At 42.4% G+C, this 25,059-nt stretch overlaps 1 protein-coding gene across 1 annotated transcript; it reads right to left on the bottom strand.

Moving 5' to 3' along the window:
- Positions 1-425: 425 nt before the first annotated feature.
- On the bottom strand, positions 426-25,059 carry Prosalpha7 (proteasome alpha7 subunit). Its single transcript, XM_045741152.2, has 7 exons — positions 24,904-25,059; positions 23,184-23,266; positions 16,555-16,678; positions 14,493-14,594; positions 7,187-7,330; positions 5,897-6,009; positions 426-928 (listed from the first exon to the last, which is right to left on the bottom strand). Exons 1-7 carry the CDS (start codon positions 24,922-24,924, stop codon positions 751-753), a joined length of 765 nt encoding a protein of 254 aa, XP_045597108.1. The 5' UTR covers positions 24,925-25,059; the 3' UTR covers positions 426-750.

Genomic DNA, 25,059 nt, shown 5'->3' with positions numbered 1-25,059 from the left:
ATAGTATCACAAAATTAGTGCCATTTAGTATTAGTACCTCAATGAAAATAATTAGTGCATCAGCCATTTTACAGACTAGGTACAATTGGCATTATTATTATTACCACCTTATTTCCTACTTCCCTGGAAAGAGTAAGATATCAGCCATGGGAAGACAGTGCAACAGTACAAGATAATGCAGCTACAATTATTAAAAACAAACTTGTGTCCATTTAGCATACATTACACTGCACTGGTTCACAAAGTCAACCATGGCAGCACCCCATCACTGTGTAGACCAAGTACCGTTATACAGTGCTACTCATGAGCTATCCTAGGCAAACATTCTCTGCATCTTCACAAACTACTTTCACTTACTACTTTTTGTATTAAGACAATTTATTGATTAAGATGTATATTCAAGTATGGAAAATAAAATATGCAAATACAAGACGATTTATTTATTTTAGTAACCTTCACAATCACAAATTCAAGATGTACTGTAAACATAACCCATATTTCATCTACCTAGTGTAAATGATTTTCAATTCAGAAAAAAAGAAAAATGAAAATTTTGATATACACCAATATAAAAATTACCATTTCAACATTTCCCCCCCCCCCCTCCCCTAACAAAAACATTAGTACCATATTCCTGAATCTTGATAAGAAAACCCTGCATTAATAACATTGACAAAGTGTTTCTGAAATGTTAACAGTTCAGCTGGGAAATGCAGGATACAGTATATGAATATCCTTTATACAGAGGCTTTACATCTCCTCATCTTCATCAGAGGAATCCTCCTCCAGAGCAGCTTTGGCATAGCGTTCTGCCTCCTTGTATACAGCGTCTGGGACTAGCTGGTGAAGACCTCCAGATTCATTACAAACCCAGGAGAGCTCCATCTCAAAATGCCTGTCCTTTACTTCATCATGGACAAGGTAAATGCTGAAATGTACAACAAACAAAATTATAGTGTGTGTGTAAAATAAATAAATAAATAAATAAATAAATAAATAAATATATATATATATGTATGTATGTATGTATGTGAGAAAGCTGCATGAACGCGCAAGCCATATATCACTAAGAACTCTTTGACCCGGCCAGGATTCGAACCCATGCCGTCCAGGATCACCCCTAAACGTACACAGTACCGTGACCACCGCACCAATCCTTAAAGACTGACCAATCCTTATAGACGATCATTGGTGCGGTGGTCACGGTACTGTGTACGTTTAGGGGTGATCCTGGACGGCATGGGTTCGAATCCTGGCCGGGTCAAAGAGTTCTTAGTGATATGGGTTCGAATCCTGGCCGGGTCAAAGAGTTCTTAGTGATATATGGCTTGCGCGTTCATGCAGCTTTCCCTCACACACACACACACATATTATATATATATATATATATATATATATATGTCGTACCTAGTAGCCAGAATGCACTTCTCAGCCTACTATGCAAGGCCCGATTTGCCTAATAAGCCAAGTTTTCCTGAATTAATATATTTTCTATAATTTTTTTCTTATGAAATGATAAAGCTACCCATTTCATTACGTATGAGGTCAATTTTTTGTTATTGAAGTTAAAATTAACGTAGATATATGACCGAACCTAACCAACCCTACCTAACCTAACCTAACCTATCTTTATAGGTTAGGTTAGGTTAGGTGGCCGAAAAAGTTAGGTTAGGTTAGGTTAGGTAGGTTAGGTAGTCGAAAAACAATTAATTCATGAAAACTTGGTTTATTAGGCAAATCGGGCCTTGAATAGTAGGCTGAGAAGTGCGTTCTGGCTACTAAGTACGACATATATATATATATATATATATATATATATATATATATATATATATATATATATATATATATATATATATATATATATATATATATATATATATATATGGAAGGGAGTACCACCTCTAACTGGAAGAAGGGGGGACATATATATATATATATATATATATATATATATATATATATATATATATATATATATATATATATATATATATATATATATATATATATATATATATATACATGTATATATATATATATATATATATATATATATATATATATATATATATATATATATATATATATATATATATATATATATATATATATATATATATATATATATATATATATATATATATTTTGGTAGCAGTCTTTCCTGTAGACATATATTATTAAATATGACCGAAAAAGTAAGATTAATAATTCTAACACGAATTTTCTCAATCTTTCGTACATTACGCTTCACTGTTGGAGGTAAATCAAAAATCACTTCTCCAAAATTCATTTTTATTTCTAGTCTGACGCGACACGGGCGCGTTTCGTAAAACTTATTACATTTTCAAAGACTTCACAAATACACAACTGATTAGAACTTACGTCTCTCTGATATTATATCTACATTTGAGTGAGGTGGGAAGGATGATGTGGCATTAACACAAGACAGAACAGGGGATATTAATAGGGTATTAAAAGTATCAACACAAGACAGAACAGAAAACAATGGGTATTGAATAGAAGTGTTTGTAGAAAGCCTATTGGTCCATATTTCTTGATGCTTCTATATTGGAGCGGAGTCTTGAGGTGGGTAGAATATAGTTGTGCAATAATTGGCTGTTGATTGCTGGTGTTGACTTCTTGATGTGTAGTGCCTCGCAAACGTCAAGCCGCCTGCTATCGCTGTATCTATCGATGATTTCTGTGTTGTTTACTAGGATTTCTCTGGCGATGGTTTGGTTATGGGAAGAGATTATATGTTCCTTAATGGAGCCCTGTTGCTTATGCATCGTTAAACGCCTAGAAAGAGATGTTGTTGTCTTGCCTATATACTGGGTTTTTTGGAGCTTACAGTCCCCAAGTGGGCATTTGAAGGCATAGACGACGTTAGTCTCTTTTAAAGCGTTCTGTTTTGTGTCTGGAGAGTTTCTCATGAGTAGGCTGGCCGTTTTTCTGGTTTTATAGTAAATCGTCAGTTGTATCCTCTGATTTTTGTCTGTAGGGATAACGTTTCTATTAACAATATCTTTCAGGACCCTTTCCTCCGTTTTATGAGCTGTGGAAAAGAAGTTCCTGTAAAATAGTCTAATAGGGGGTATAGGTGTTGTGTTAGTTGTCTCTTCAGAGGTTGCATGGCTTTTCACTTTCCTTCTTATGATGTCTTCGATGAAACCATTGGAGAAGCCGTTATTGACTAGAACCTGCCTTACCCTACAGAGTTCTTCGTCGACTTGCTTCCATTCTGAGCTGTGGCTGAGAGCACGGTCGACGTATGCGTTAACAACACTCCTCTTGTACCTGTCGGGGCAGTCGCTGTTGGCATTTAGGCACATTCCTATGTTTGTTTCCTTAGTGTAGACTGCAGTGTGGAAACCTCCGCCCTTTTCCATGACTGTTACATCTAGAAAAGGCAGCTTTCCATCCTTTTCCGTCTCGTAAGTGAAACGCAGCACGGAACTCTGCTCAAATGCCTCCTTCAGCTCCTGCAGATGTCTGACATCAGGTACCTGTGTAAAAATGTCGTCAACATACCTGCAGTATATGGCCGGTTTCAAGTTCATGTCGACTAAGACTTTTTGCTCGATGGTACCCATGTAGAAGTTTGCAAACAGGACACCTAGGGGAGAACCCATGGCGACCCCATCTACTTGCTTATACATGTGCCCATCCGGGCTCAAGAAGGGTGCCTCTTTAGTACAAGCTTGGAGTAGTTTCCTCAGAATACTTTCTGTCATGTCAAGAGGAGTACAGGCTGGATCACGATACACTCTGTCGGCTATCATTCCGATTGTCTCGTCCACAGGTACGTTGGTAAACAGCGATTCTACGTCCAACGAGGCTCTTATCCCTGTGGCCCGTGTGCCCCGCAGTAAGTCCACAAATTCCTTTGGAGACTTCAGGCTGAAGGCGCAAGGAACATAAGGAGTCAGCAGGCCGTTGAGTCGCTTCGCCAGTCTGTACGTGGGTGTGGGTATCTGGCTAATGATTGGCCGAAGTGGGTTTCCAGGCTTGTGCGTCTTGACATTTCCATACGCATATCCAGGTTTATATTCCCCAATGATCTTTGGCAGGTGGAGTCCGGATTTCTTGGCGTTCACAGTTTCGATCAGTTTGTTGACCTTTGCTTTTAATTCGGCTGTAGTGTCCTTCGTTACCCTTTGGAACTTAGTTTGGTCAGAGAGTATGATGTTCATTTTCGCCAGATATTCGTCTTTTTTAAGAATGACATATATTGGCGACTTGTCACCTCTCCTGACAACTATCTCCTTGTTCTCACGAAGGCTTTTGGCTGCCGCTTTAAGCTCGGGGGACAGTATGGTGCTTCTGTAGTTGCCTCGATTCTTTCCTCCTTCTGCAATAAGTTCTGCTTGTAAGGTATCTTTGGTAGTGACCTTCTTTTGTGTCTCGAGGTCGAATATGTCGTCCAACAGAATTTCCAACTCTACTTTCCGGGCCATTTCACTCGGTCTGGACATAACATGACAGTTTATGCCCAGATTTAGGAGAGTGACTTGGTCCTCAGTGAGGTTAATTCCTGCAAGGTTCAGGAAGCCATCTCTTGGTCGTGGAATTGCCATAGGTCCTCCATATAATGTTGTTAGTTTCTTGATAATCCTTGTTTCAGTGCTGAGGTGATGTTGGTCTGTGAGGATGTCGAGGTGTTGTTCAATGCGGGTACGGATACTATGGTCGATGTTGCTATTTCTCCACTCGTTTGTAGCATGAAGTAGTTGCGTTTTGTTGTCTTTGATTTCATTCTCTGCCTTGTATATCTGATCACGAATCAGATCCTGGCGATATTTTATCGTGAAGGCTTGATTCCTTGCTGCTGGGTCGTGCACTTTAATATTAGTATATTTTGGTAGCAGTCTTTCCTGTAGACATATATTATTAAATATGACCGAAAAAGTAAGATTAATAATTCTAACACGAATTTTCTCAATCTTTCGTACATTACGCTTCACTGTTGGAGGTAAATCAAAAATCACTTCTCCAAAATTCATTTTTATTTCTAGTCTGACGCGACACGGGCGCGTTTCGTAAAACTTATTACATTTTCAAAGACTTCACAAATACACAACTGATTAGAACTTACGTCTCTCTGATATTATATCTACATTGAATTTTGGAGAAGTGATTTTTTATTTACCTCCAACAGTGAAGCGTAATGTACGAAAGATTGAGAAAATTCGTGTTAGAATTATTAATCTTACTTTTTCGGTCATATTTAATAATATATATATATATATATATATATATATATATATATATATATATATATATATATATATATATATATATATATATATATATATATATATATATAAAAAGAGCAAATATTGTACCATATAGTACATTATTAATGAGGTTAATGATATTCCCTTAATTTAATGGGATAACAATTAATGCATTGTGAAAATCAACTTGACATGGTACTTAACCCTTAAGCTGTGTCATTTTCAATGCCCAAGACATTACAGTACATCTTTCTAAATGGCTAAATAATTTTAACTGCCATCGATATGGCTTCAAGATAATTCCATTATAAATTGTGACTAAACTTCCTTGTATTAATATAAAATCTCAGTAATAAATGTTTTGTTTTTTAATGAATGAATTTCATCTCCATCCAACATTGTGGACTGCACTGTGTGGGACAAAATTCGGGTTAATTTCCTCTCCACCCAACACTACATGGCCTAGCTGGAGCTTACTTTATGGGTTAAAGTAGCATTTTGTAATACTGTATTTGTATTCCTCATATCAATCACTGGTATTTATCCCAAAACAGGGATTAAAAAAAAAAAGTTGCAACCAGAGTACAGTATTAATAAAAAACAAGACACTCGTGTATTAGTTTGTAGATCTACAAGAAAATAGAGGTCAAACTCACATTTTTGCAGCTTCCTTGATAAGCTCCCGGCATGTCAGATCTCTTAATTTTAGTTTCTCAATTTCAGTTTTTGCATTTTGTTTTGCTTTGCCAACTGCACAACCATAGTATCCCTGTCAATAAAAAGTATTAAGTTAATATACTTAAACCAGTGTATCCAGCTGCATTTATATATCTATAATAACCATTGCATGTAAACACTGCACAAGCATATTTGTTCTTTTTATCAAAATCTGCCAATTAGTTTTTAATGTTTGGGTACAGTACACAAAACCAAATTCAGTAGAAGTGCATATACTGTAGTTTGTCACAGTATGCATACACTAATCAAGAATTTGTCCTCTATATGTAAAAATGATTACCCCTAGTTTGGATGTAAAAAATTGAGAGATGTACCAATGCTCAAATTTTTGTAGATATCGATATTGTACTGACTTATTAGCAAATATCCAGTATTGAAACACAGACTGATCCTTATCCTGCACGTCTTTAATCTTACTAGGTTTTCAGATGAGGATTAAATGTTGGGGCTGCACACTCAAGTGTGGGTCTCTAATATGCTGTTTACTCAGTTTACAGTGTTTAAAGTTTACAGTGTTCTGAAAGTTTCTTTGTCTAGGTCCGTAAAGGTTATCACCATGCTGCAGACGTCATTGAGTTACCTTATGGTGATTCTGAGGATCAACATTCCTGTGACCATGTCTCTGATCAGACCCCCTGGTTGTTGGTCTGGTCAACCAGTGGGTAGATTCAAGCATTTATGCAAGTGTTGACAAACCTGTACATCTCTTCTCAATCTTTGGCAGGTTTGCTTACATTTATTAAATAGTTTATGAGCTCCAAAGCACTAGGAGGCTGTTATTAGCAATAACAACAGCCTCCTAGTGCTTTGGAGCTCACAAACTCTTTAATATATGTAAACAAAGCCACAAAAAAATTGAGAAAAGATGTACAGGTTCCTAAGTATTTGCATAAATGCTTGATGACTTTTTGAGGAGGCGGGGCAGTGATGTAGTCCATCATATACTATATTAACTTAATTAATTTTCACTTAGTTCTCTATCCCACAGAATTCCCAGAAGGAATTCTCAACTTTTACGATACTTTCCCATCTGCAGTACTGCAGTTATCCCTCACTATTACATACGGATCACAAGACACAATCCTTATTGTTGAAGTCCAGTCCAACACAATTATTGATATATAATATATATACATCATGAACTATATTGACAAGGAAAAATGAAAAAAAAAAACTGCATAATTATACAGAGAAAACTTGCAACTTACATTACACATGCCAGATGGGTCAATGAGGTAAAGCTGAGGGCCATCATGATCAAAGGCCCCAATCATGACGGAGCAGCCATAAGGTCTCACTGCAGAGTACAGAGTGTAGGCATGGAGGTAGGTACTGACACGTTCTGCTAGCAGCTGATGATACACAACATGTAAACATTTATGCAAGTGCATACATGTATTTATACAACATTTAAATACCTCTAAAAAATTTAATGTACTAGTGTAGCTATTCATACAAGTCAACATCATAATTTTGAAACATTTTAATTCCTAGTTGCTACTGCTACTAGAGATAAGTTATTTTTCTAATAATTATCATTTCTCTTGCATATCCATTCCTAGCTCCTACTACTGCATTTAAATCAGAGCAGAGTTTCTGATTTTTCAGATGCACTATGCTTCGTTCCTTCATACACTCACCTCTTACAAATGATTATAAGATTACAAGACTGTATAAGTCAACTGCCAAGAGCTTCCATAATACTTTTTGGGAGAAAAAGATTTATAATCAAAATTAAGAATTACCCTTAACCTGTGCACTGTGCATAGCTCCATAAGGCACTTGACCAGTGGTGTACATAATGCCTTCTGGTGCTCACGGGTATATCGCAAGATTCAAAACTTGCACACAGTAGGTTGGGTAGCAGATGGAGGCTTGAAGCCTCAGCACAACTGTGAGTGTCCATCATTTTGTAAAAAATTCCTAGCATGCCCCATGTCTGCCAGTAGGCTCAGTTTCGAATGAGCAACTATGGCCAATAATGCACGCACATCTGGTTCCCGGTCATCCATGGGTCAAGTGATTGAAAAACCACTCTCTGAAGATGAAATTCACAACATAATTGTTTGAAGCGTACTGTACATGTTATGTTGACAACCAAAAGCCCGATAAAAACGTAACACAAGTATCAGATACGAGTGATACGGACATTGATGACAACAATAGTGTGTGTATAGTATGGCCATCTTGTGCTGTCCTAGGTCAACGCCACTTCCATCATCACCACCATCTGTGCCCTCAGCCATTCCCGAGTGCCATGATAATGCAGAAGATGACACTTTTTTCTGGTTTCAGTGACACTGGTTTTGATACAAGTAGAATAGATGAACCTAGTGGTAGTGGCTTTAATGTTGGTGTTGTCAGGCACCAGCATGTCTCCACCCATGAGGACACTGACAACAGTGTGGCCTCCACTTCAACTGTTTGAGGTAGGTTTATACAACGGAGAAGAGCCACATTTCCTGACCAACGGTATTTTAGTTAAAGAAAAGGGAGCCTTTGTATTGGCACCTATGCTGCTAGTGCTCATGGGGGTGGCACCACCAATACAAGCAGTACAGGTATACTCGTGTAGAATGATTGAGCCACGTTTGTACCAGAAATAGCAACATATGATGATATGGATGTTGGTATTAGAGATTTTCCTGTGTGCTTATGATGATATGAGTGAAAGTGATTATTTTATGGATTATTTTGATGAGTTGTTCATGCAGCATTTTGTTGATGAAACAAACCAGAATGCAATGCAACTCATTACACATGGCATATTACCAGATTCACATATGACATGTAGGAAAGAAACAAGTGTTGGTGAAATATGTTTCTTGCGCTGAGTATGATGATGAAATATGCTGTGAAACATGTCATTCTGGATTATTGGAATAAAGACTGTTTTCCCAACCCCAGTCTTAGGGAAGTGCATGTCACATGATAGGTTATTGCTACTTCTAAGGTTTTGAAAACAATGATGTGGATCAAAACAAGAGACTGTAGAAAGTGAGGAAAGTGCTCAGTGATGTATGGAGGAAAATGCTCAGTGATGTGTGAAGGAAGTCTAAGATGGGCTCACCATAGCCCGTGCTACTTGGAACTTTTTGTTCAAAGTAGCTGAATCTAACACAACATAAAACATGAAAAAAGTTCTAAGATTTTTTTTTGTACTGGACCAGAATGTAATGATTGATGAATCACTAATTCTTTTCAAGGGATGTCTTGCTTTCAAGCAGTATATCCCATCGAAACAGCACAGGTTTGAACTTAAAACTTTGGCACACCGCGCCCACGAGACCCGCACTGTCCCGGGTGGGCTTCGGCGTTTCACGGGAGTGCGCGGTAACTCTGAAAAGTGTGTACTCTCTTCAATTTTGTCACCTCAATTCTCGTCCAGGGTTTTTCAATTTGGTATCATTGTGTTCACAATAGAATTCTCTACACGACTAAAGACATATAAAGTCCAAAAGCTCGGCGTACCATCCACAACAAACAGAGAAAGTGAGTGCGTGTTACCCGGGAGCGCATGAGAGCCATAAAATGTGTACACTCCTTTCACGTTTGTCACCTCAATTCCTGTCCTAGGGATTTCATTTTGGTATCATTGTGTTCGCAATAGAATTCCCAACAAGAGCATATGCATATGAAGTCAAAAACTGCAGCACGCTCCACCCGCCGACCAGATGAATGTGGCCCAGAAAGAGAGCACTGCGCCATCCCAAGGCGCCTCTCATTACATTAGAGAGTGAGGTAATACTGAAGTGTATACTCGTTTCTACTTTGTCATCTCATTTCTCGTCCAGGGTTTTTCAATTTGGTATCATTGTGTTCACAATAGAATTCTCTACACTACTAAAGACATATAAAGTCCAAAAGCCCGGCGTACCATCCACAACAAACAGAGAAAGTGAGTGCGTGTTACCCGGGAGCGCAGAAGAGCAATAAAATGTGTACACACTCTTCACTTTGGACATCTCAATTCTCGTCCTAGGTCTTTCATTTTGGTAACATTGTGTTCGCAAAAGAATTCCCTACAGGAGTATATGCAAATATAAAGTCCAAAAGCCAGGCGTACCACCCACAGCAAACAGAGAAAGTGACGGAGCATAATCCCAGTGAGCGCTAATAAAATGGTATACTGTTTTCAACTTTGTTACCTCAATTCTGGTCCTAGGTCTTTCATTTTGGTATCAATGTATTCGCAATGAAATTCCCTACAAGAGTATATGCATAAAATATCCAAAACCGCTGTCCGCCCCTCCCGAAGTCACCGCCAATTTGCCCCCAAAAACGACACAATGTTGCGTTGTTACCGGGAATGCTTCAACTAAAAAAACGACGCAATGCTGCATCGTTACCGGGCGAAATTGTTAAATTCTTTGTGATATGTGGTTGTGAGACCAGAATAGTGACTGATGTATATAATATAATATTCCAGGATCGAAGTAGACATACCCAGTTAAGATCCTCATAGGTTTTCTGGCAATGTGGTAAGACACTCATGAATCAACCTGTCCTCTTAAAAAGAATGTCGCTTTTGGCCGTTTGCCCGTATGGTCAAACATGGACGTAATTTGAAAATGAAATTTTTTTTTAAATAAATTTGGGATTTTTTTTTCAACAACAGTAAGTTAAGGGTCCTCTGATAGGTTAGGTGAGCAGGAAATTCTCATAAAGTTTCAAGTTATGAAAAACGTTAATGAAAAGTTCCTCTTCTAAGCTGTCTGAGGAGGGCCGGACGACTCAAAACAGAAAATGGAACAGTACGTCACTTTTGTGAGTCGATTTCATTTCACATTACGTCCAAATTTGGTCATAGTGCGCATACCAGCCAAAAGTGATGTTATTTTTAAGAGGACGGGTTGCATGAATAACTGCTGAACAAGGAGTATATTCTGTAAACTGACAATTATTATACTAGCCCCTTGCTATGTTCCTGCTTGAACATAAGACTGGAGTCTGTGGCACAGTAAAGCCACATAGGAAAGAAATTATCTGGAGTGTTGGAAACATAGACACGAAGTAAATATGTTATAACTTTTTCACACTGGTGAGATGGTAAACAGTGGCAAAGTGAACTTTGCAACACATGGTAAATTGTATAAACCAAATTGTGTAATGAACTACAATATAAATGAGATTGGTGGATGTGACATGATAGTTGGTGCAGTCAAGTGTGCAAAAAACTGTAAAGTGGACAAATAATTAGTTTTTACCTTGTGGACATAACAGTGCTGAACCGTTTCAACATGTATTTGGTGAAATTAGGCAAGAAACAATCAATTTAGCCTCGCCCTCGTCACAATTACTTATTAACACTTTGTCCCGCCCAGTTTGGCCCGGCAACTACCAATCAGTTCAGCTCAGCACGTGCACACACTGCTCGGCAAAGGTCAAAGCAAGCCAGGCGTTGCTCGTGAGCACTCCATCACACTTCAATGTTTATACTCTTTTCAGTTTTCTGACCTTATTTTTTGCGCTACATCGTTCATTTTAGTATTAAGTTGTTCGCAATAGAATAGCGCACATTATAAAGCATGTCCCATAATAATCAAACTATAAATGGATTTTTGCACATAATTTGTAGGTTGTGTGTGGTCCCATGTCTATTTCACATTCCATAATTGCACATAGTCCACATAGTTCTCCATATTCCACATTGGTGTGTAGAGTGTAAGGTTGCCTTGCGCACAATTGACTGCTTCAGTGATTATAATACAATCGTAAGTATTGGGCGTGTAATATTGTGAAGGCAGTCTCGTAGTAGGAGTGATTCTAGCAAGTTTTCCTAATCTCCGTCTATGGCAGCAACGAAGTGAAACCGTCCAATGTGGGGACCCGATGTGACCTTGGTGACCGAGTCGAGTTCGCAGTGTGAGAGTACTGTATGGAAGATTAACCCGGTGTGGACAATTGTAGTGATGATTCGGTATTAGGGACTTAGGCGGAGATTACGATTTCAGTTGGTGACCGGGAGGGTACAGTGGGGTTATTTGAATGGGTAGCTGATTTAAACAAAGAAAGTAGGTTAACGTGTTAATTATTATCAGTGTATATTTATGTAATTAAATTGGAAAACCCAACAGCCGATAATCACCTTCCATATGTTCTTTCATTGAGTTTCTGTATAAACCTCAAGGTACACCTCAAGGGGTTAGTGTAAAGAATCACTTGGTGGAAGTAACTGTTCCTGAGGTAAGGGAGTTATAGTTGTACAATCGTTGTGTTCAGAATGAGCCTGGGTTCAGCAATCACAACAAATTTTGTAGAACCTGGCAGGGTATTCACAACACGGAGATGGACATCACAGACGGAGAAAAGGAGAACTTGCTAGAACCACTCCTACCACGAGACTGCTTCCAGTCGCTCATAACCTCAAATACTGCATCCAGTATCCCAAAGAGGGTATAATCCGAATAACTGTAAACCTCCTTGTTCCCAGAAACTAGAGGGCATCCTTTGTCCTCTTGGCTGGTACATTCGTTTGGATGTGCACCAGCTGTCTTAATCCCTTTGACCTTACCTGGATGTGTGACCAGTCTGAATACTTACCGACGTTGTTGCGTTGTTAGATGAATAATTTTCCAGAAGTAGATTCTTACATGGACCACACAACAAGAGTGTGCTAGCACTGTGAACATCTTAAAACAGAATTGTGTTCACTGATATTTAAACATTGTACACAGTCTTTATTGCAGTAAGGCTCTTCTGTAATACTGTACTATCATCACTAAGCAGTTACATATATATTTTTATATTTTTAAGTAATGCTGTGGTCACAATCTGAGCAGCAGTGCTGTTAGTTCATGATGCAAACACCAGCCTCGGTTGCTCCCTCAATACTGAGGCCTTCACACCCACGATTTCTTTTTGAAATGGTGTTTGTTTACTGGAGCCCTGAGAATGCTGATGTGAACCCCGTGTAGCCGTGGGACTTTTAAATCTTATGCGGTACAGTACTTTATAAAGTATACTGTATGACAATGTGCCGTGCATCAAGTCATAACAAAATTGTACAGTTACAATTGTCACCGCTCAAGGGTTAACCACCGTGCTGTGCAGAGTACCTTGAGGTGCTCTGAGAGTTGTGCTACAGTATTTTATTTTTTAATTAGGTTATATTTTCATGTTTTTTAATGTGTTCATCACTCTGTTTTGAAATGAAAATGGTCGAGTTTGGAAACATTTTGACATTAACTTTACCTGAACATTTATAAAAACAACAAAAATATGTCCTTGATAATTGCACTATGAAGCTTTTACTGAAACCAGGCGCGCAGTGCGGTGGTTAAGTTGTAGTATGAACATTGATATACAGTACAGCAAAATATATATATGAAGCAGTCACAAATACAGTGGGGTCTCGATTTACGATGGTAATCCGTTCCCAGGGACGTATCGTAAGTCAAAGCGATTTTCCCATAAGAAATAAGGGGATTTGAATTAATCCGTTCCCCACCCTTCAAAAATATTAACGTACAAATACATTTTATACTGAATACAATTTTTTTCTCTAACTACAATACAGTACGCATGTTTATCTTACCTTTATGGAGGATTCTTGATGGTGTATGGAAGATGGTGATGAGAGGGGAAAGAGGAGAGATGTTATAACATCAGGAAGTGATGACTTTTCTGGGGTACACACTCTGGCATGTTTTGCCTGCATACCACTAGGACCTACTTGTGGCTCACTGCTTGCTTGTCTTACTAAGAATCTGTCTAAAGACACTTGTTTTCCCCCTACATTTTAACACTTGTCTGTAGTAAGACATCACATTGTCATTTAAAGGTCAATGCAATGGCCTGCTACAGCTTTATCTGTGGGAGTTTTTTCAACAAAACTTTGCAGTTCTTCCCATACTTCACACATTTTCTTAATGAGGAAGGGACATCCTATACTGCCTCTACTCAACTATTTTCTTACGTTGAACCTTACCAGTGACTTTTTTGGCACCCATGGCATGATATATAATAATCATATTAATGTTCAAAAAGCAAAAAATCAACACAAAAACAGAATTTCTTATAGGTGTGATCGTCACTAGGCGGGCAGCTCTAGCAAACTGAGGCAGATCGGCCTGTGTGACCAGGAACCACGCGCTCGGTCGACCCAAACATGTACCAACAAATATCGTTAGTCAACGACACTATCGTAAGTCGAGTCGCATTTTTTTATCAAATTTACATCGTAACTCGAAATTATCGTAAGTCGGGACAATCGTAAGTCGAGGTGCCACTGTATAATAAATATCTGAAGCCAAACATACACAAAATAATAATGGAAGCAATATGTATGTATTCAATCTTAGTCTTATGATAAAACTCTTCATAATATTCCCGAAATATACAATGCAATGGCATAAGGAAATACTTTTTACATTAGCTATACAAAAGATGTTCCTCCGATCTTCAAGTAATAATAAAAAAATCTTCACATTATATCTTGACTGATACAACTGCAGGTGGTAACTAGTTTACAGTACTGTACTTGCATCAAAAGTCTAAATTACTTATATTCACCTTGCAAGGGATAGGCATTCCATACTCAGCTCTGTAGTTTGATGCTTCAATTCTTGCTACATCTACAATGGCACGGGCATCTGCTAATAGTCCAGCACAAGCCTGAAAATAAAATCTAGTTTTGAGTACTATCCTGTACATATTAAAAACATTTTTCTGAGCAGTACACTCAGATGTTAAAGGTAAAATCATATTCACCTTCAGTTAATCTGCCACAGTCAAGGCAGATTAATATAGATTGATATACTGCACCACAATGTCAATGAACTTTTCAAACTGAACACAGATAGATCAAACTGATTCTAAGACGACTGGGAAAACTCAATCTAGCTTATAATGTAGGCAGAACAAAAGCTTTATGTAGCTAAAACATTTCATAGTGCTATTTTGAAACAGAAACTATCAAGCTGCACCCAGATTAACTACATAATCACCCACTAGGTAACTACAAGTGAATACAACTAGGTGGCGGCACCAATACCATAACAAAGACCTTCCGCCCAATCTTCACATTATATCTAGACTGATACAATTGCAGGTGGCAACTAGTACTGTACTTTGCAGTTACATGGCATATAATGTCTTCAGAAACTCTGCATTGTGTATGTGAAGTGCCTTACGTTACAACAGTGAATACTTTATTTTGTACATGTAGACATGAATGTTGTAATTATCAGGACCTTCACTGACTAGTGACCCCTAGTTATATTCTCTGTCTGGTCAGTTCATACCTTCCAACAGTTGTGATTCTCTTCTTGAATTTCCCCCATTTATTTGTGTCGCTTTTATGTCTATTTCCAGGTCCTCATAATTTTGCAACTATTGCAGCATCTCAACTTTTAACGTATGCCTTTCCTCTGACCTATCTCCACTTCCAAATGTCACTACTTGAAATTTGTTGGGATTAAATGTCTGTGAACATTTCTCTGGCAACTTGATAATGGATGGGCTGAATCATAACTTTCTTTTCATGTGTAGGTTTGATTATTTGATATCTGTCACATTACTGCGAATTATTCTCTGCAAGCTTGCAGTGTTTCGGTCCTGCTGCAGGACTGATCAAGGATTTAAATACTTTGGGTTCAAGTCAGCACCCGACCAAATATAAAAAAAAAAAGATACGTCGAAATTAAGCAGTGCTTTCAATATTCCAAACTTAACCATGTTGCTAACAAGTACACTGAAGTAAACAGCACTTGCAATATTTGTTCTGGGAATCACAGGGATTTTAACGAAACAGATAAGATAAAATGCATCCTCTGTGGAGGGGGATGGGGGGGGGGGGGAATGACATACTACAGTGTCTCCGGTGTCCCCCATAAGGAAGGAAGAAATCAAGAAACTCCTTGACAAGGCCAATCAAGCCTCAACAAACAACCAGCCTCAGGGTGAACCTAATTTGAAATTTGCAGCATATCCAAAGTTGCCTGGTCAAGGTAGCAATGTAACCAGACATCACAACAAAATTCTTACCAACAACAGCATAATGCTTTGCCCAATTTTGTTCCCTGTTACAATCAAAACCAGCATTCAATGAACTTAAGCTTTACCTAGACCCCAGCAATTAATGTACAAGTACTCATTACAATTGCAAACTCAACTGCAAAAATTGCCATGCCTTATTCAGGCTATTAATGGTCTGTTGGCAGCCCACAACTACCAGACTGTTACTGTTCCTGATGAGGATAATTACAACAATTACATCTCCAACTCCTCTACCTCAACAGGCACAATCAATCCCAGCCCAAACTGGTGCAGCTCAAGACATCCAAACACGATCCTCCCCAATGGAAGCTGGCACTAGCCATGATATCCAGACACAAAACTCCAGTCCAGACTGCCACAGTTCAGATCATCCAAATACAAAATCTCATTATAATAATAATAATACATCATACTGTATACTTACTGTACCACCACTCATGCAGAGGTATAATAATAATAATACATCATACTGTATATTTACTGTACCACTCATGCAGTGGTACAGTAAGTTATCACTTAAGGAACTGTATGCACTTCATTCAATTTTTGACAGAGATAATAAAAGAATAAAACTAACCATGCCAGCATGTGTGTCAACTGTAAATATGCGCTTGTTGGCTCCATGTTCATAAAGCTTTGATGTAATGATTTTCTCTACTGCAAAAACAACTCCATCCTTGCACCTCAGACCAACTGATGTCCTGGGGAGAGGAAGTCACAGTTTAAAATTTGAAAAGCTGAGGAATGGAAAAAATAATTGTAAAATTGCAAATATGTATTAACTCAGCTAATTTGCATGCAGAGTACATACAGTTTTCAGAAAAAAACCAGCGTTGAATGTAATGAAACGCCATTTTCTGGGTGAGACCCGGAGGCTCCCCGGAGCTTTACCGGCTGATATGCTAATGTCAGACTTTGGCATCAGTCATGTGTATGGAGTTCTAGGGCCTACCGGGGACCACGAGCCAGAACCTGGCCCCCTCAGAGAGGCAAGGGGAGCAATGGCCTATAGAAACCCCCGTGTGGTTGAAAGCATTCTATGTCTGCCATCGACCGGGTCAAGCATCCAGAAAGGTAAGCATTCCAAAACAAACCCCTATTCTGGTGAAAATTGCTACCTAAAGCCGAACTAGTGGATAGAACTCTTCAACAGAAAACAAGGAAACTAGTATGACGTCATACGTCACCGCGCCGCTGTCTGCACAGCTCCCCCCTCCCTGGGAGGGGGAAGGGGGAGCCCCAGACCTCCCACGCCGTCTATCCACCCATCAGTTCTGAGGCTGGATGTCAAAACACGCGAAAAACGCCGACCGGAGGGAGGGAGGGTTGCCGGGGAGCCTCCGGGTCTCACCCAGAAAATGGTGTTTCATTACATTCAACGCTGGTTTTCTGGGGGGAGCCCCGTCGGCTCCCCGGAGCTAACTACCCACAGAGGAAGGTCAAAGGGACAGAACCGGGAGGCGGACACCACGCACCCCCCAAGGAGGCGAGACAACCGGCAGCAAACGCCAACCCAAGGCGCCACAGCCCCGAAAATCCCGGGAACAACACGAGAACCACGAGCAGCAAGGCCCCTGCATGAACACCAAAAATCCATGCCCGAAAGACCGCAAGGCCACGTCGCCCAGACGGCAGCGAGAGCAGCGAAGCCACGAACGCCACAGGCATGAGGGAAGAACACAGGCAGCTTAGCCGCAAGAACACGGCTGACCACCCGGGACACTATCACTCGCGAACCGGGAAGAACAGAACCGGATCAACGCAAAACGCGCTCCGGACCCAAACGCCGTGGCACGCAAACAACAGCGGAGGGCCGCCACAAAACACAAAAACGACACACCCCCGGCCCGACCAACGAAGCACCAACAAACCCAGGACCCCTCCAGAATGCAGCAGCCCCACCCCGCGCCAGAAAAGATGGAGACTGCTGCCACCAAACAACCAAAATGCTAAAACCGAAGGAGCAAGAAAACTCAGCGACTCGACCCCCAGAGGCAAAGGCCCAAAGGAAAGAGCCGACGAAAAAACACACCGGAACCGAAGGGGCACTACCAACCGAGGAGAAGACAGAGCACGCTGACCAGAGACCAGGATGGTGCAAGCGGCGCATGAACAGACCGGAGGTGAAACGACGCACAAGACAGCTGACTAACGGTGCAGAAGCAACACCAAGACCGAAAGCAAGCTGAAGCGGCTCCGCCCGCGCCGCACGAAAAGAGGCGACAGTATGTGGCAAGACGACGGCCCCCAACCCCCACCAGAAAACCAAGCCGAGAGTAAACCAAGCTAACAAGAGTAACCACCTAAGAAGGGACAGGAAAAAGTAGGACCGCCAAAATACCCCATAATGCCGCCAAGTAAAGCACGCAGGTGGTACACTTACCACGAAGCCACCCGACCACCAACCAGAGGCGAGACCGCGAGGCAGAACATAAGCAGCCCCGACAAGGCCCCTCCGAGCCCAGAAAAAAGGCGGAGCCGCGGGAAGATCTCGGGCGTGACCACCGAAACCCAGGCGGCACAAGGAGATGGAACGTCTGCCGAACAGAAAAACTCCCCAAAGCATGCAAGCCCACCAGGAGGTCAGAAACGACGGGTCCGACGCGAGACATCGCAAGACCCCAGAAAAACCAACCGGCAGGGCAAGCTAGGAAACCAAAGAAGGCGGAAGGGTCGCCGCCAGCACAGTACCCGAACCAAGGGGTACGAACAACTGCAATAGACCTAGACAAAGAAGCACATCACAGGACACAGGCTGACCAACGCCTAAGAACACACGCAGAACATCCCTGCTGCAGAGGAGGCAGGAAGAAAGAGCAGAAACACAAAAACCCCAGGAGAACAACCAGGGGTGGACAATCAGGCAGGGACAAAAAAAAACCCCACGCAATCCCCAGGCACAAAACGGCAGCAAAGTGCCACTCCACAACCGGACACAGGAACAAGGACACGCCACCGTGAAACACGGTACCAATGCACACGTGCAGCAGCAGCAACAGGCACCATTGCAACATGCAACATGTAAATAGCAACTCCCTTCTGCAAAGGCAGAGAACAGAGCAGGCAGACCCCAGACAGGGCCAACGGAGACACGACAAAACCCTGCAGGCCCAGAAACCTGCACCAGGCGACCGACGGCGGAGAAACCCCGCTCGATACCTGCTGGATGAGGTACTGGGAGCTCTTTTTACACCTGAAGCCCGGCCCAAGGCCAGGCTAGACCGGCCAGAGGGTGGCCCACCAGGCAGCTGCTAGGAGCAGTCCACCGGCCCACATACCCCCACAACCAGGACGAGCTGGAACTGCCATACGAAAACAGGCTAGTGCGCCCTGGAAGTCCACGGACGAACCAGCAAGAAGGCTTATGTTCGCAAGTAGGTCGTGTAACAAGCACAGACCTCTGATGGTAATACAGTGTTCCCCAAATGTGCCAATAGCACCACTGCACTCCACTGGTACTATCCCGCAAGTTCTACCAGATAGGCGGGACCCAAGAGCCAGAGCTCAAATCCTGCAAGCACAGCCAGGAGCCTTACCAGGTGAGTACAGAACCAACCCAACAACCCCCACACCTCACAACAGTAAAAGAGGAGGGTCCCCTGAATGACTCCAGCATGGGTTGGACATGCACATGAGGGGGACAGGAAGGGTTGAAAAAGGGACAGTCACTGGTGTGCGAACGGTCTCAGTCGTACAAAAATATACCTAAATAAAGACAGGTATATAAACAACACCGCATCCAGCGCCCGGCCAAAAGACGCCAGACAGCAGAAACTCACCTGGCGAATGGTGGCACGAACTTGACACGACTCAACCGTGCCCAGAAGAACCTGGGAGCACCGCCAGGTGAAGACGCCAGAGCCGGACCCTGCCGGAACCGCAGGAGAGCAGGGAGAGGCGAAGGAGGCGGTCCACACCCATGACACAGGGAAAACCGCGGTGCCCTCCCCACAACTGGGAACCAGGACACCCCCGGCGCGAAGGGGCACATACTGCAGCCAGGGAGAAGAACGAGAGGCGAAGCACTGTAGCAAAAAGGGCGCAAAACACCAGCACTGAAACACCGCCCAGACCAAAACAAACTCCACGGCCCATGCGCATAACACGCTGGCCGAACCGCACACCCTCCCTGCGGGAAGGCGCCAGCCAGGACTACTGCACGAGAAAAGTAGCCAAAAGAGGAAGCAGGAACAATAAAACCGGCCAAAGAAGCAAAGAGCCCAAAAAGGAACCCAACTGGGCGACAAGCAGCCCAACCGGGCGACAAGCAGCCCAACAGGGCGACAAGCAGCCCAACAGGGCGACAAGCAGCCCAACAGGGCGACAAGCAGCCCAACAGGGCGACAAGCAGCCCAACAGGGCGACAAGCAGCCCAACAGGGCGACAAGCAGCCCAACAGGGCGACAAGCAGCCCAACAGGGCGACAAGCAGCCCAACAGGGCGACAAGGACGAGGAGCCGACAGACGTTCCAATAATGCGGGAAGTAGGGAAAAACCTTCCCGTACCCTCGAGAACACAGAAGCCAACACTAGTCCCGAAGGCACACGAAGGCGCAGGCGCACCCGAGATCAGAAGTCACGCAGAACCCCATCGAACGGGGAAACATGACGAAAACACCGTCCCAAAAAGGGGGGGAGGAAACCACAGGACGGAACCAACCGACTCAAAAGGCCAAGGAACCGAGCCCGGGGAGAGGCCGACACCCAACAGCACGTACGGCGAGTGGGGAGGAAAAACCCCACTCCACGTAACCACAAGCCCCGCCTAGAGGGGGATAAAAAAAAAACCCACGGGGTCCAACGGGGCCAAGGCCCCCCAAGTCAGCCCCTTCCCAGCCCCGGGAACGTACACAACAGGCCCCGGGGCCGAGCCGTTCCCCCAAAGCCCCGGCCGTACCAGAAAACCGGGGCAGCCGTGAAAACACTAGTGAAGGGAGCCCACTGGCAGACTCTTACAACACAACTGGAGGAACAGGCTCAAATGCCCTCATCACTACCCCGGAAGGGGAATTCCCCGAGACTCAACACCATCAAAAACCCCGCCCCGAACCTACAGACAGTAAGGAACCGGCTGCAGGCAGGAAGGGTGATCCAGGGGAAAGACAAGGGAGCGTGGATGGAACCGAAGCAACCAACACCCCCAAGTCCCAAAACGAACTACAACGGGGCAGCCCCGGGGCTCCCGGGGAGGAAACCAAGAGAACGTTGCCACCACCAAGGCTCAAGTGCAACGCCCCTGCTGCCCGCACCCGCTTTGTTAGCACAACTGGGTAACCAAGCCACAACGAGCAACCAAACTCGCACGACTCCGGGTCGAAGGTGTCACCGACCCCACAGGCAGCAGACGGAGGCAAAACAGAGAGTCACCCAGAGACAAAGGGTGAGAGCAACCCTCAAACTCGCTGGAAGCGAGGGGGGGACTCTGGGGTCACATCCATCGGACCCGCGCGCCCCCAGGGGTTTCCCAGGGTCCCGAGCGTTTACTATAAGAGGACTCGCGCTCAGGTAATCCCAGGCAGGGTACTGCTAACCGGCACCCAAACCTACCAAACAACTTTCTAAGAGCTGAACCCCCGGGACGTGTACACTCACGGGGACCTAGCAGGAGTACCACCAGAAAATACTCAGAACACAAGGGACACAAAGGGGCAAGAACGAAGGCAGACCCCCCCACCAGGTAGATAAACAAAAAGAAAAAGAAAACCCCGCAAGAGGACAGATTACCCAAGCGGAACAGAGCCGGCCGCTATGATTGGTAAAGACAAGCTGCACAGTACCCTGCGCCCCACCAGTGCAAAAACTGCCCCTTACTCTAAGGCGAACAAGGGAGACAGAACACCCGAGCACACAAAGAGCGGCCGAAAACCAAGCAGTAAACGGCTAAGCAGGGGCAGGACCCAAGGAACTTGTGGAAGGTGGCCCCAAGCCCCAAGGGCAGTACTTACAGGGCACCTAGGGAAGGGAACCCTAGGCGCATGCAGCCCGAGTACTGAAGAATCACTCCCGGCTCACGCACCACCTAGAAAACAGACACCACACTCTAGGTACAGTGCTGAAACAACCACTGGAGCCGGAGCACATAACCGGTGCCTATAGCATCAGCCGAAGACCTGATGGGTGGATAGCCGGCGTGGGAGGTCTGGGGCTCCCCCTTCCCCCTCCCGGGGAGGGGGGAGCTGCGCAGACAGCGGCGCGGTGACGTATGACGTCATACTAGCTTCCTTGTTTTCTGTTGAGTTCTATCCACTAGTTCGGCTTTAGGTAGCAATTTTCACCAGAATAGGGGTTTGTTTTGGAATGCTTACCTTTCTGGATGCTTGACCCGGTCGATGGCAGACATAAAATGCTTCCAACCACACGGGGGTTTCTATAGGCCATTGCTCCCCTTGCCTCTCTGAGGGGGCCAGGTTCTGGCTCGTGGTCCCCGGAAGGCCCTAGAACTCCATACACATGACTGATGCCAAAGTCTGACATTAGCATATCAGCCAGTAAAGCTCCGGGGAGCCCCGTCCATTAGCATATCAGCCGGTAAAGCTCCGGGGAGCCAACGGGGCTCCCCCCAGAAAATAAAATTAACAGATACTGCGCTATCTTCTTTAATCAATCTGAAATTAAATTATTATTGTTAGCATTATTTTTGTTGTGCTAATTTGAGTTATATTCTTGTCTTAACATAGTAGTGACCCAGAGAAGAATTTACAAGCCAGCAGTGACCTAGCCTGTAGACTGTTGCTTTAGAGTACTACATGCACTTAACAAGCCTATACTGTACTTCATTGATATTACATTGTTTTATTAACACCCTATCCTCTGTGAAGCAATAATGTACAAGAAATTTATTTAACTAATGTAGTTTTTGTCATCATGTATGTTACCCTACCATTTTATGTACGATACACACACACATGCTTACTTCTATAATAATTTTGTTACACAGTACTGAATAAGATTATGTTAAAAGGGTTGGGCATATATATTTTCTAAGTGTAGTTATATGATGAGACCTACACCTGTGTAATTGCAAACACTCCCAAAAACAGCCAAAACTAAAAAAAAAAACTCCATTTTATGATCATACGTAAGTGTTTAATGTTTCAAGTCAAAACAATGTTTTCTCCGGATACTTCAAGGAAACCTTGGCATAAGAGATAAAAATGACGAACCATAAAGTATCCCTACCAGGTACAGGTATACTAATAAACTTACCCACTATTTTCTACTGCCTTTTGGGCATATTCAACTTGAAATACACGTCCATCTGGTGAAAACTGCGAAGCTGAGAGATCATACTGGAAAATAAATTAAGCATCAAATATTTAACCTAAACATTTAAATGTAATATCATGTCTCTAGCATCATCCTTATTACCCCATTTACCACTTTCATGCGGGTAGAAGAGAAATCAGCATGGAAGGAACATATCAAATAGAAAATTTAAAAAAAAATAACCCTCCTGCCATGCCATGACTTCCATACTGCAGCCAAACAAAAAAAAGTAGTCACACACCAACTATACTGTATATCCACAGTAGCAACCTTCCACATTTTAGCTCCATGTCCTACTACACAAATCAATTCTTTAGTCCACACATGACAAACTGAGCTCATAATGCATTATTATATTTCAGTTGTTTATCAAGGATAACTGACTAAATAATAGCTTGTAAGATGAAGTGTGTTGGTGGTTCACCAGTGTCTAAGCATCACCACCTTTTACTGCCTCCTCCTCCTCTAGTAATTGTACCTCATTTTTTCAAAAAGCATCACATCAGACAAGCAGAACATTACCATCACTCAAGGTACATAAATTCAGCATTGAATGTAATGAAACACCTAAAGTTATCTTCCTGAAATTGCTCCCTTCTAAAGGGTCACATCAGTTACAGGAGTTCTTCTTGGCCTACTGGGGGACCAGAGCCAGAACCTGGCTCCACTCACACAAGTGCAGGGAGCAAGTGACAATTTGCCACACCACCGGGAAAGCATCCAGAAAGTCAGTGAAGCTTTATACACAACTGTAAACAAAGTGTCGAAAATACCAAAGAACTACGCAAATGATTCAAATGTAACAGTTGGTTCACTCAAAACTAACTGAAAACTAAGCTCAATTATTATTATTATCCACATACCGTATACGATTTAAAAAATGTGTATCCATATTGGAAGAGATGAAAGCCCAAGCTGAGAGCAACCATCCTCAGGCCAGACTTGTCCCTAAAGATGCCACCATCAATTTTAACGTACTATTATAAATAGGTTTGTTCCCAAATATATAAAAATATTATTCATTAAAGTTTTATGTAGTTAGGCATAGGTTAGGTTTGATGTTTAGGTTCTATTGGTGACTATTTGTGTATGAAGTACATGGATGAAGCATTTCCATAATTTTTATTGATTTATCAATATGTTTTTAACAATTTTCTTTGGGTACTCAACCATTCTTGTGTGATATTACAAATATAACAAGCTTAGAACTGAATATCATTACAGCAGGAATGGCTGGAATCACCAGGGTAGCTTCCGTGTGGCAAAGTAAATAATAATAATGTTTATTTAAGCAAGAGTACTTACATGAAAACTATACATGAATAATGGAGGATTCAAGTAACAGAACATATGACCTAATGACCTCCCATTGGTTTCTGGCCACCCGACACAGGAGGGTAGAAATAGCCTAAACTACTCTATCCTTTTGAGATGTATTTTATTGACTCAATGTTGTGTTGTGCGACATAACGATAATGCATACCATATTAAATTATATTAAATAATTACATTAATTAATTATATCAGTGTAACGTTAAGGCTCGTGTACCGACACCCAAATTCCAAAATTTGGTCATGCACCTACAGAGGCTAGTTTGTTTACTCTGAATTTAGCAAACAATTTTCCCTAACTAAATAACCTTTGGCTCCCTCAACTCACCCCTGTGCCGATTGAACTCATTATGCACTATTATAATAGTATTAAATAGCGTTATGTCTCTCTCGCTAGAAGCAGTTGCGTGACGGTCGCCGCTGTCAACAGTCACCAAGCATCGACTTCCCTCACGACCCGTTCTCCTCAACGCTCGCTTCTCTT

This window comes from Procambarus clarkii, chromosome 22 (assembly GCF_040958095.1).
Source record: "Procambarus clarkii isolate CNS0578487 chromosome 22, FALCON_Pclarkii_2.0, whole genome shotgun sequence".
Classification (NCBI taxonomy): domain Eukaryota; kingdom Metazoa; phylum Arthropoda; class Malacostraca; order Decapoda; family Cambaridae; genus Procambarus; species Procambarus clarkii.
This window is presented reverse-complemented; position numbering and strand designations above follow the sequence as displayed.

Coding starts and splice junctions, on each gene's coding strand:
- Prosalpha7 (XM_045741152.2), bottom strand. CDS start 24,924: ATGAGTTCAATCGGCACAGGG. Junction 23,267..24,903: donor TGAGTTCAATCGGCACAGGG/GTGAGTTGAGGG, acceptor TTTATTTTCCAG/TATGATCTCTCAGCTTCGCA. Junction 14,595..16,554: donor TTGACACACATGCTGGCATG/GTTAGTTTTATT, acceptor TTTTATTTTCAG/GCTTGTGCTGGACTATTAGC.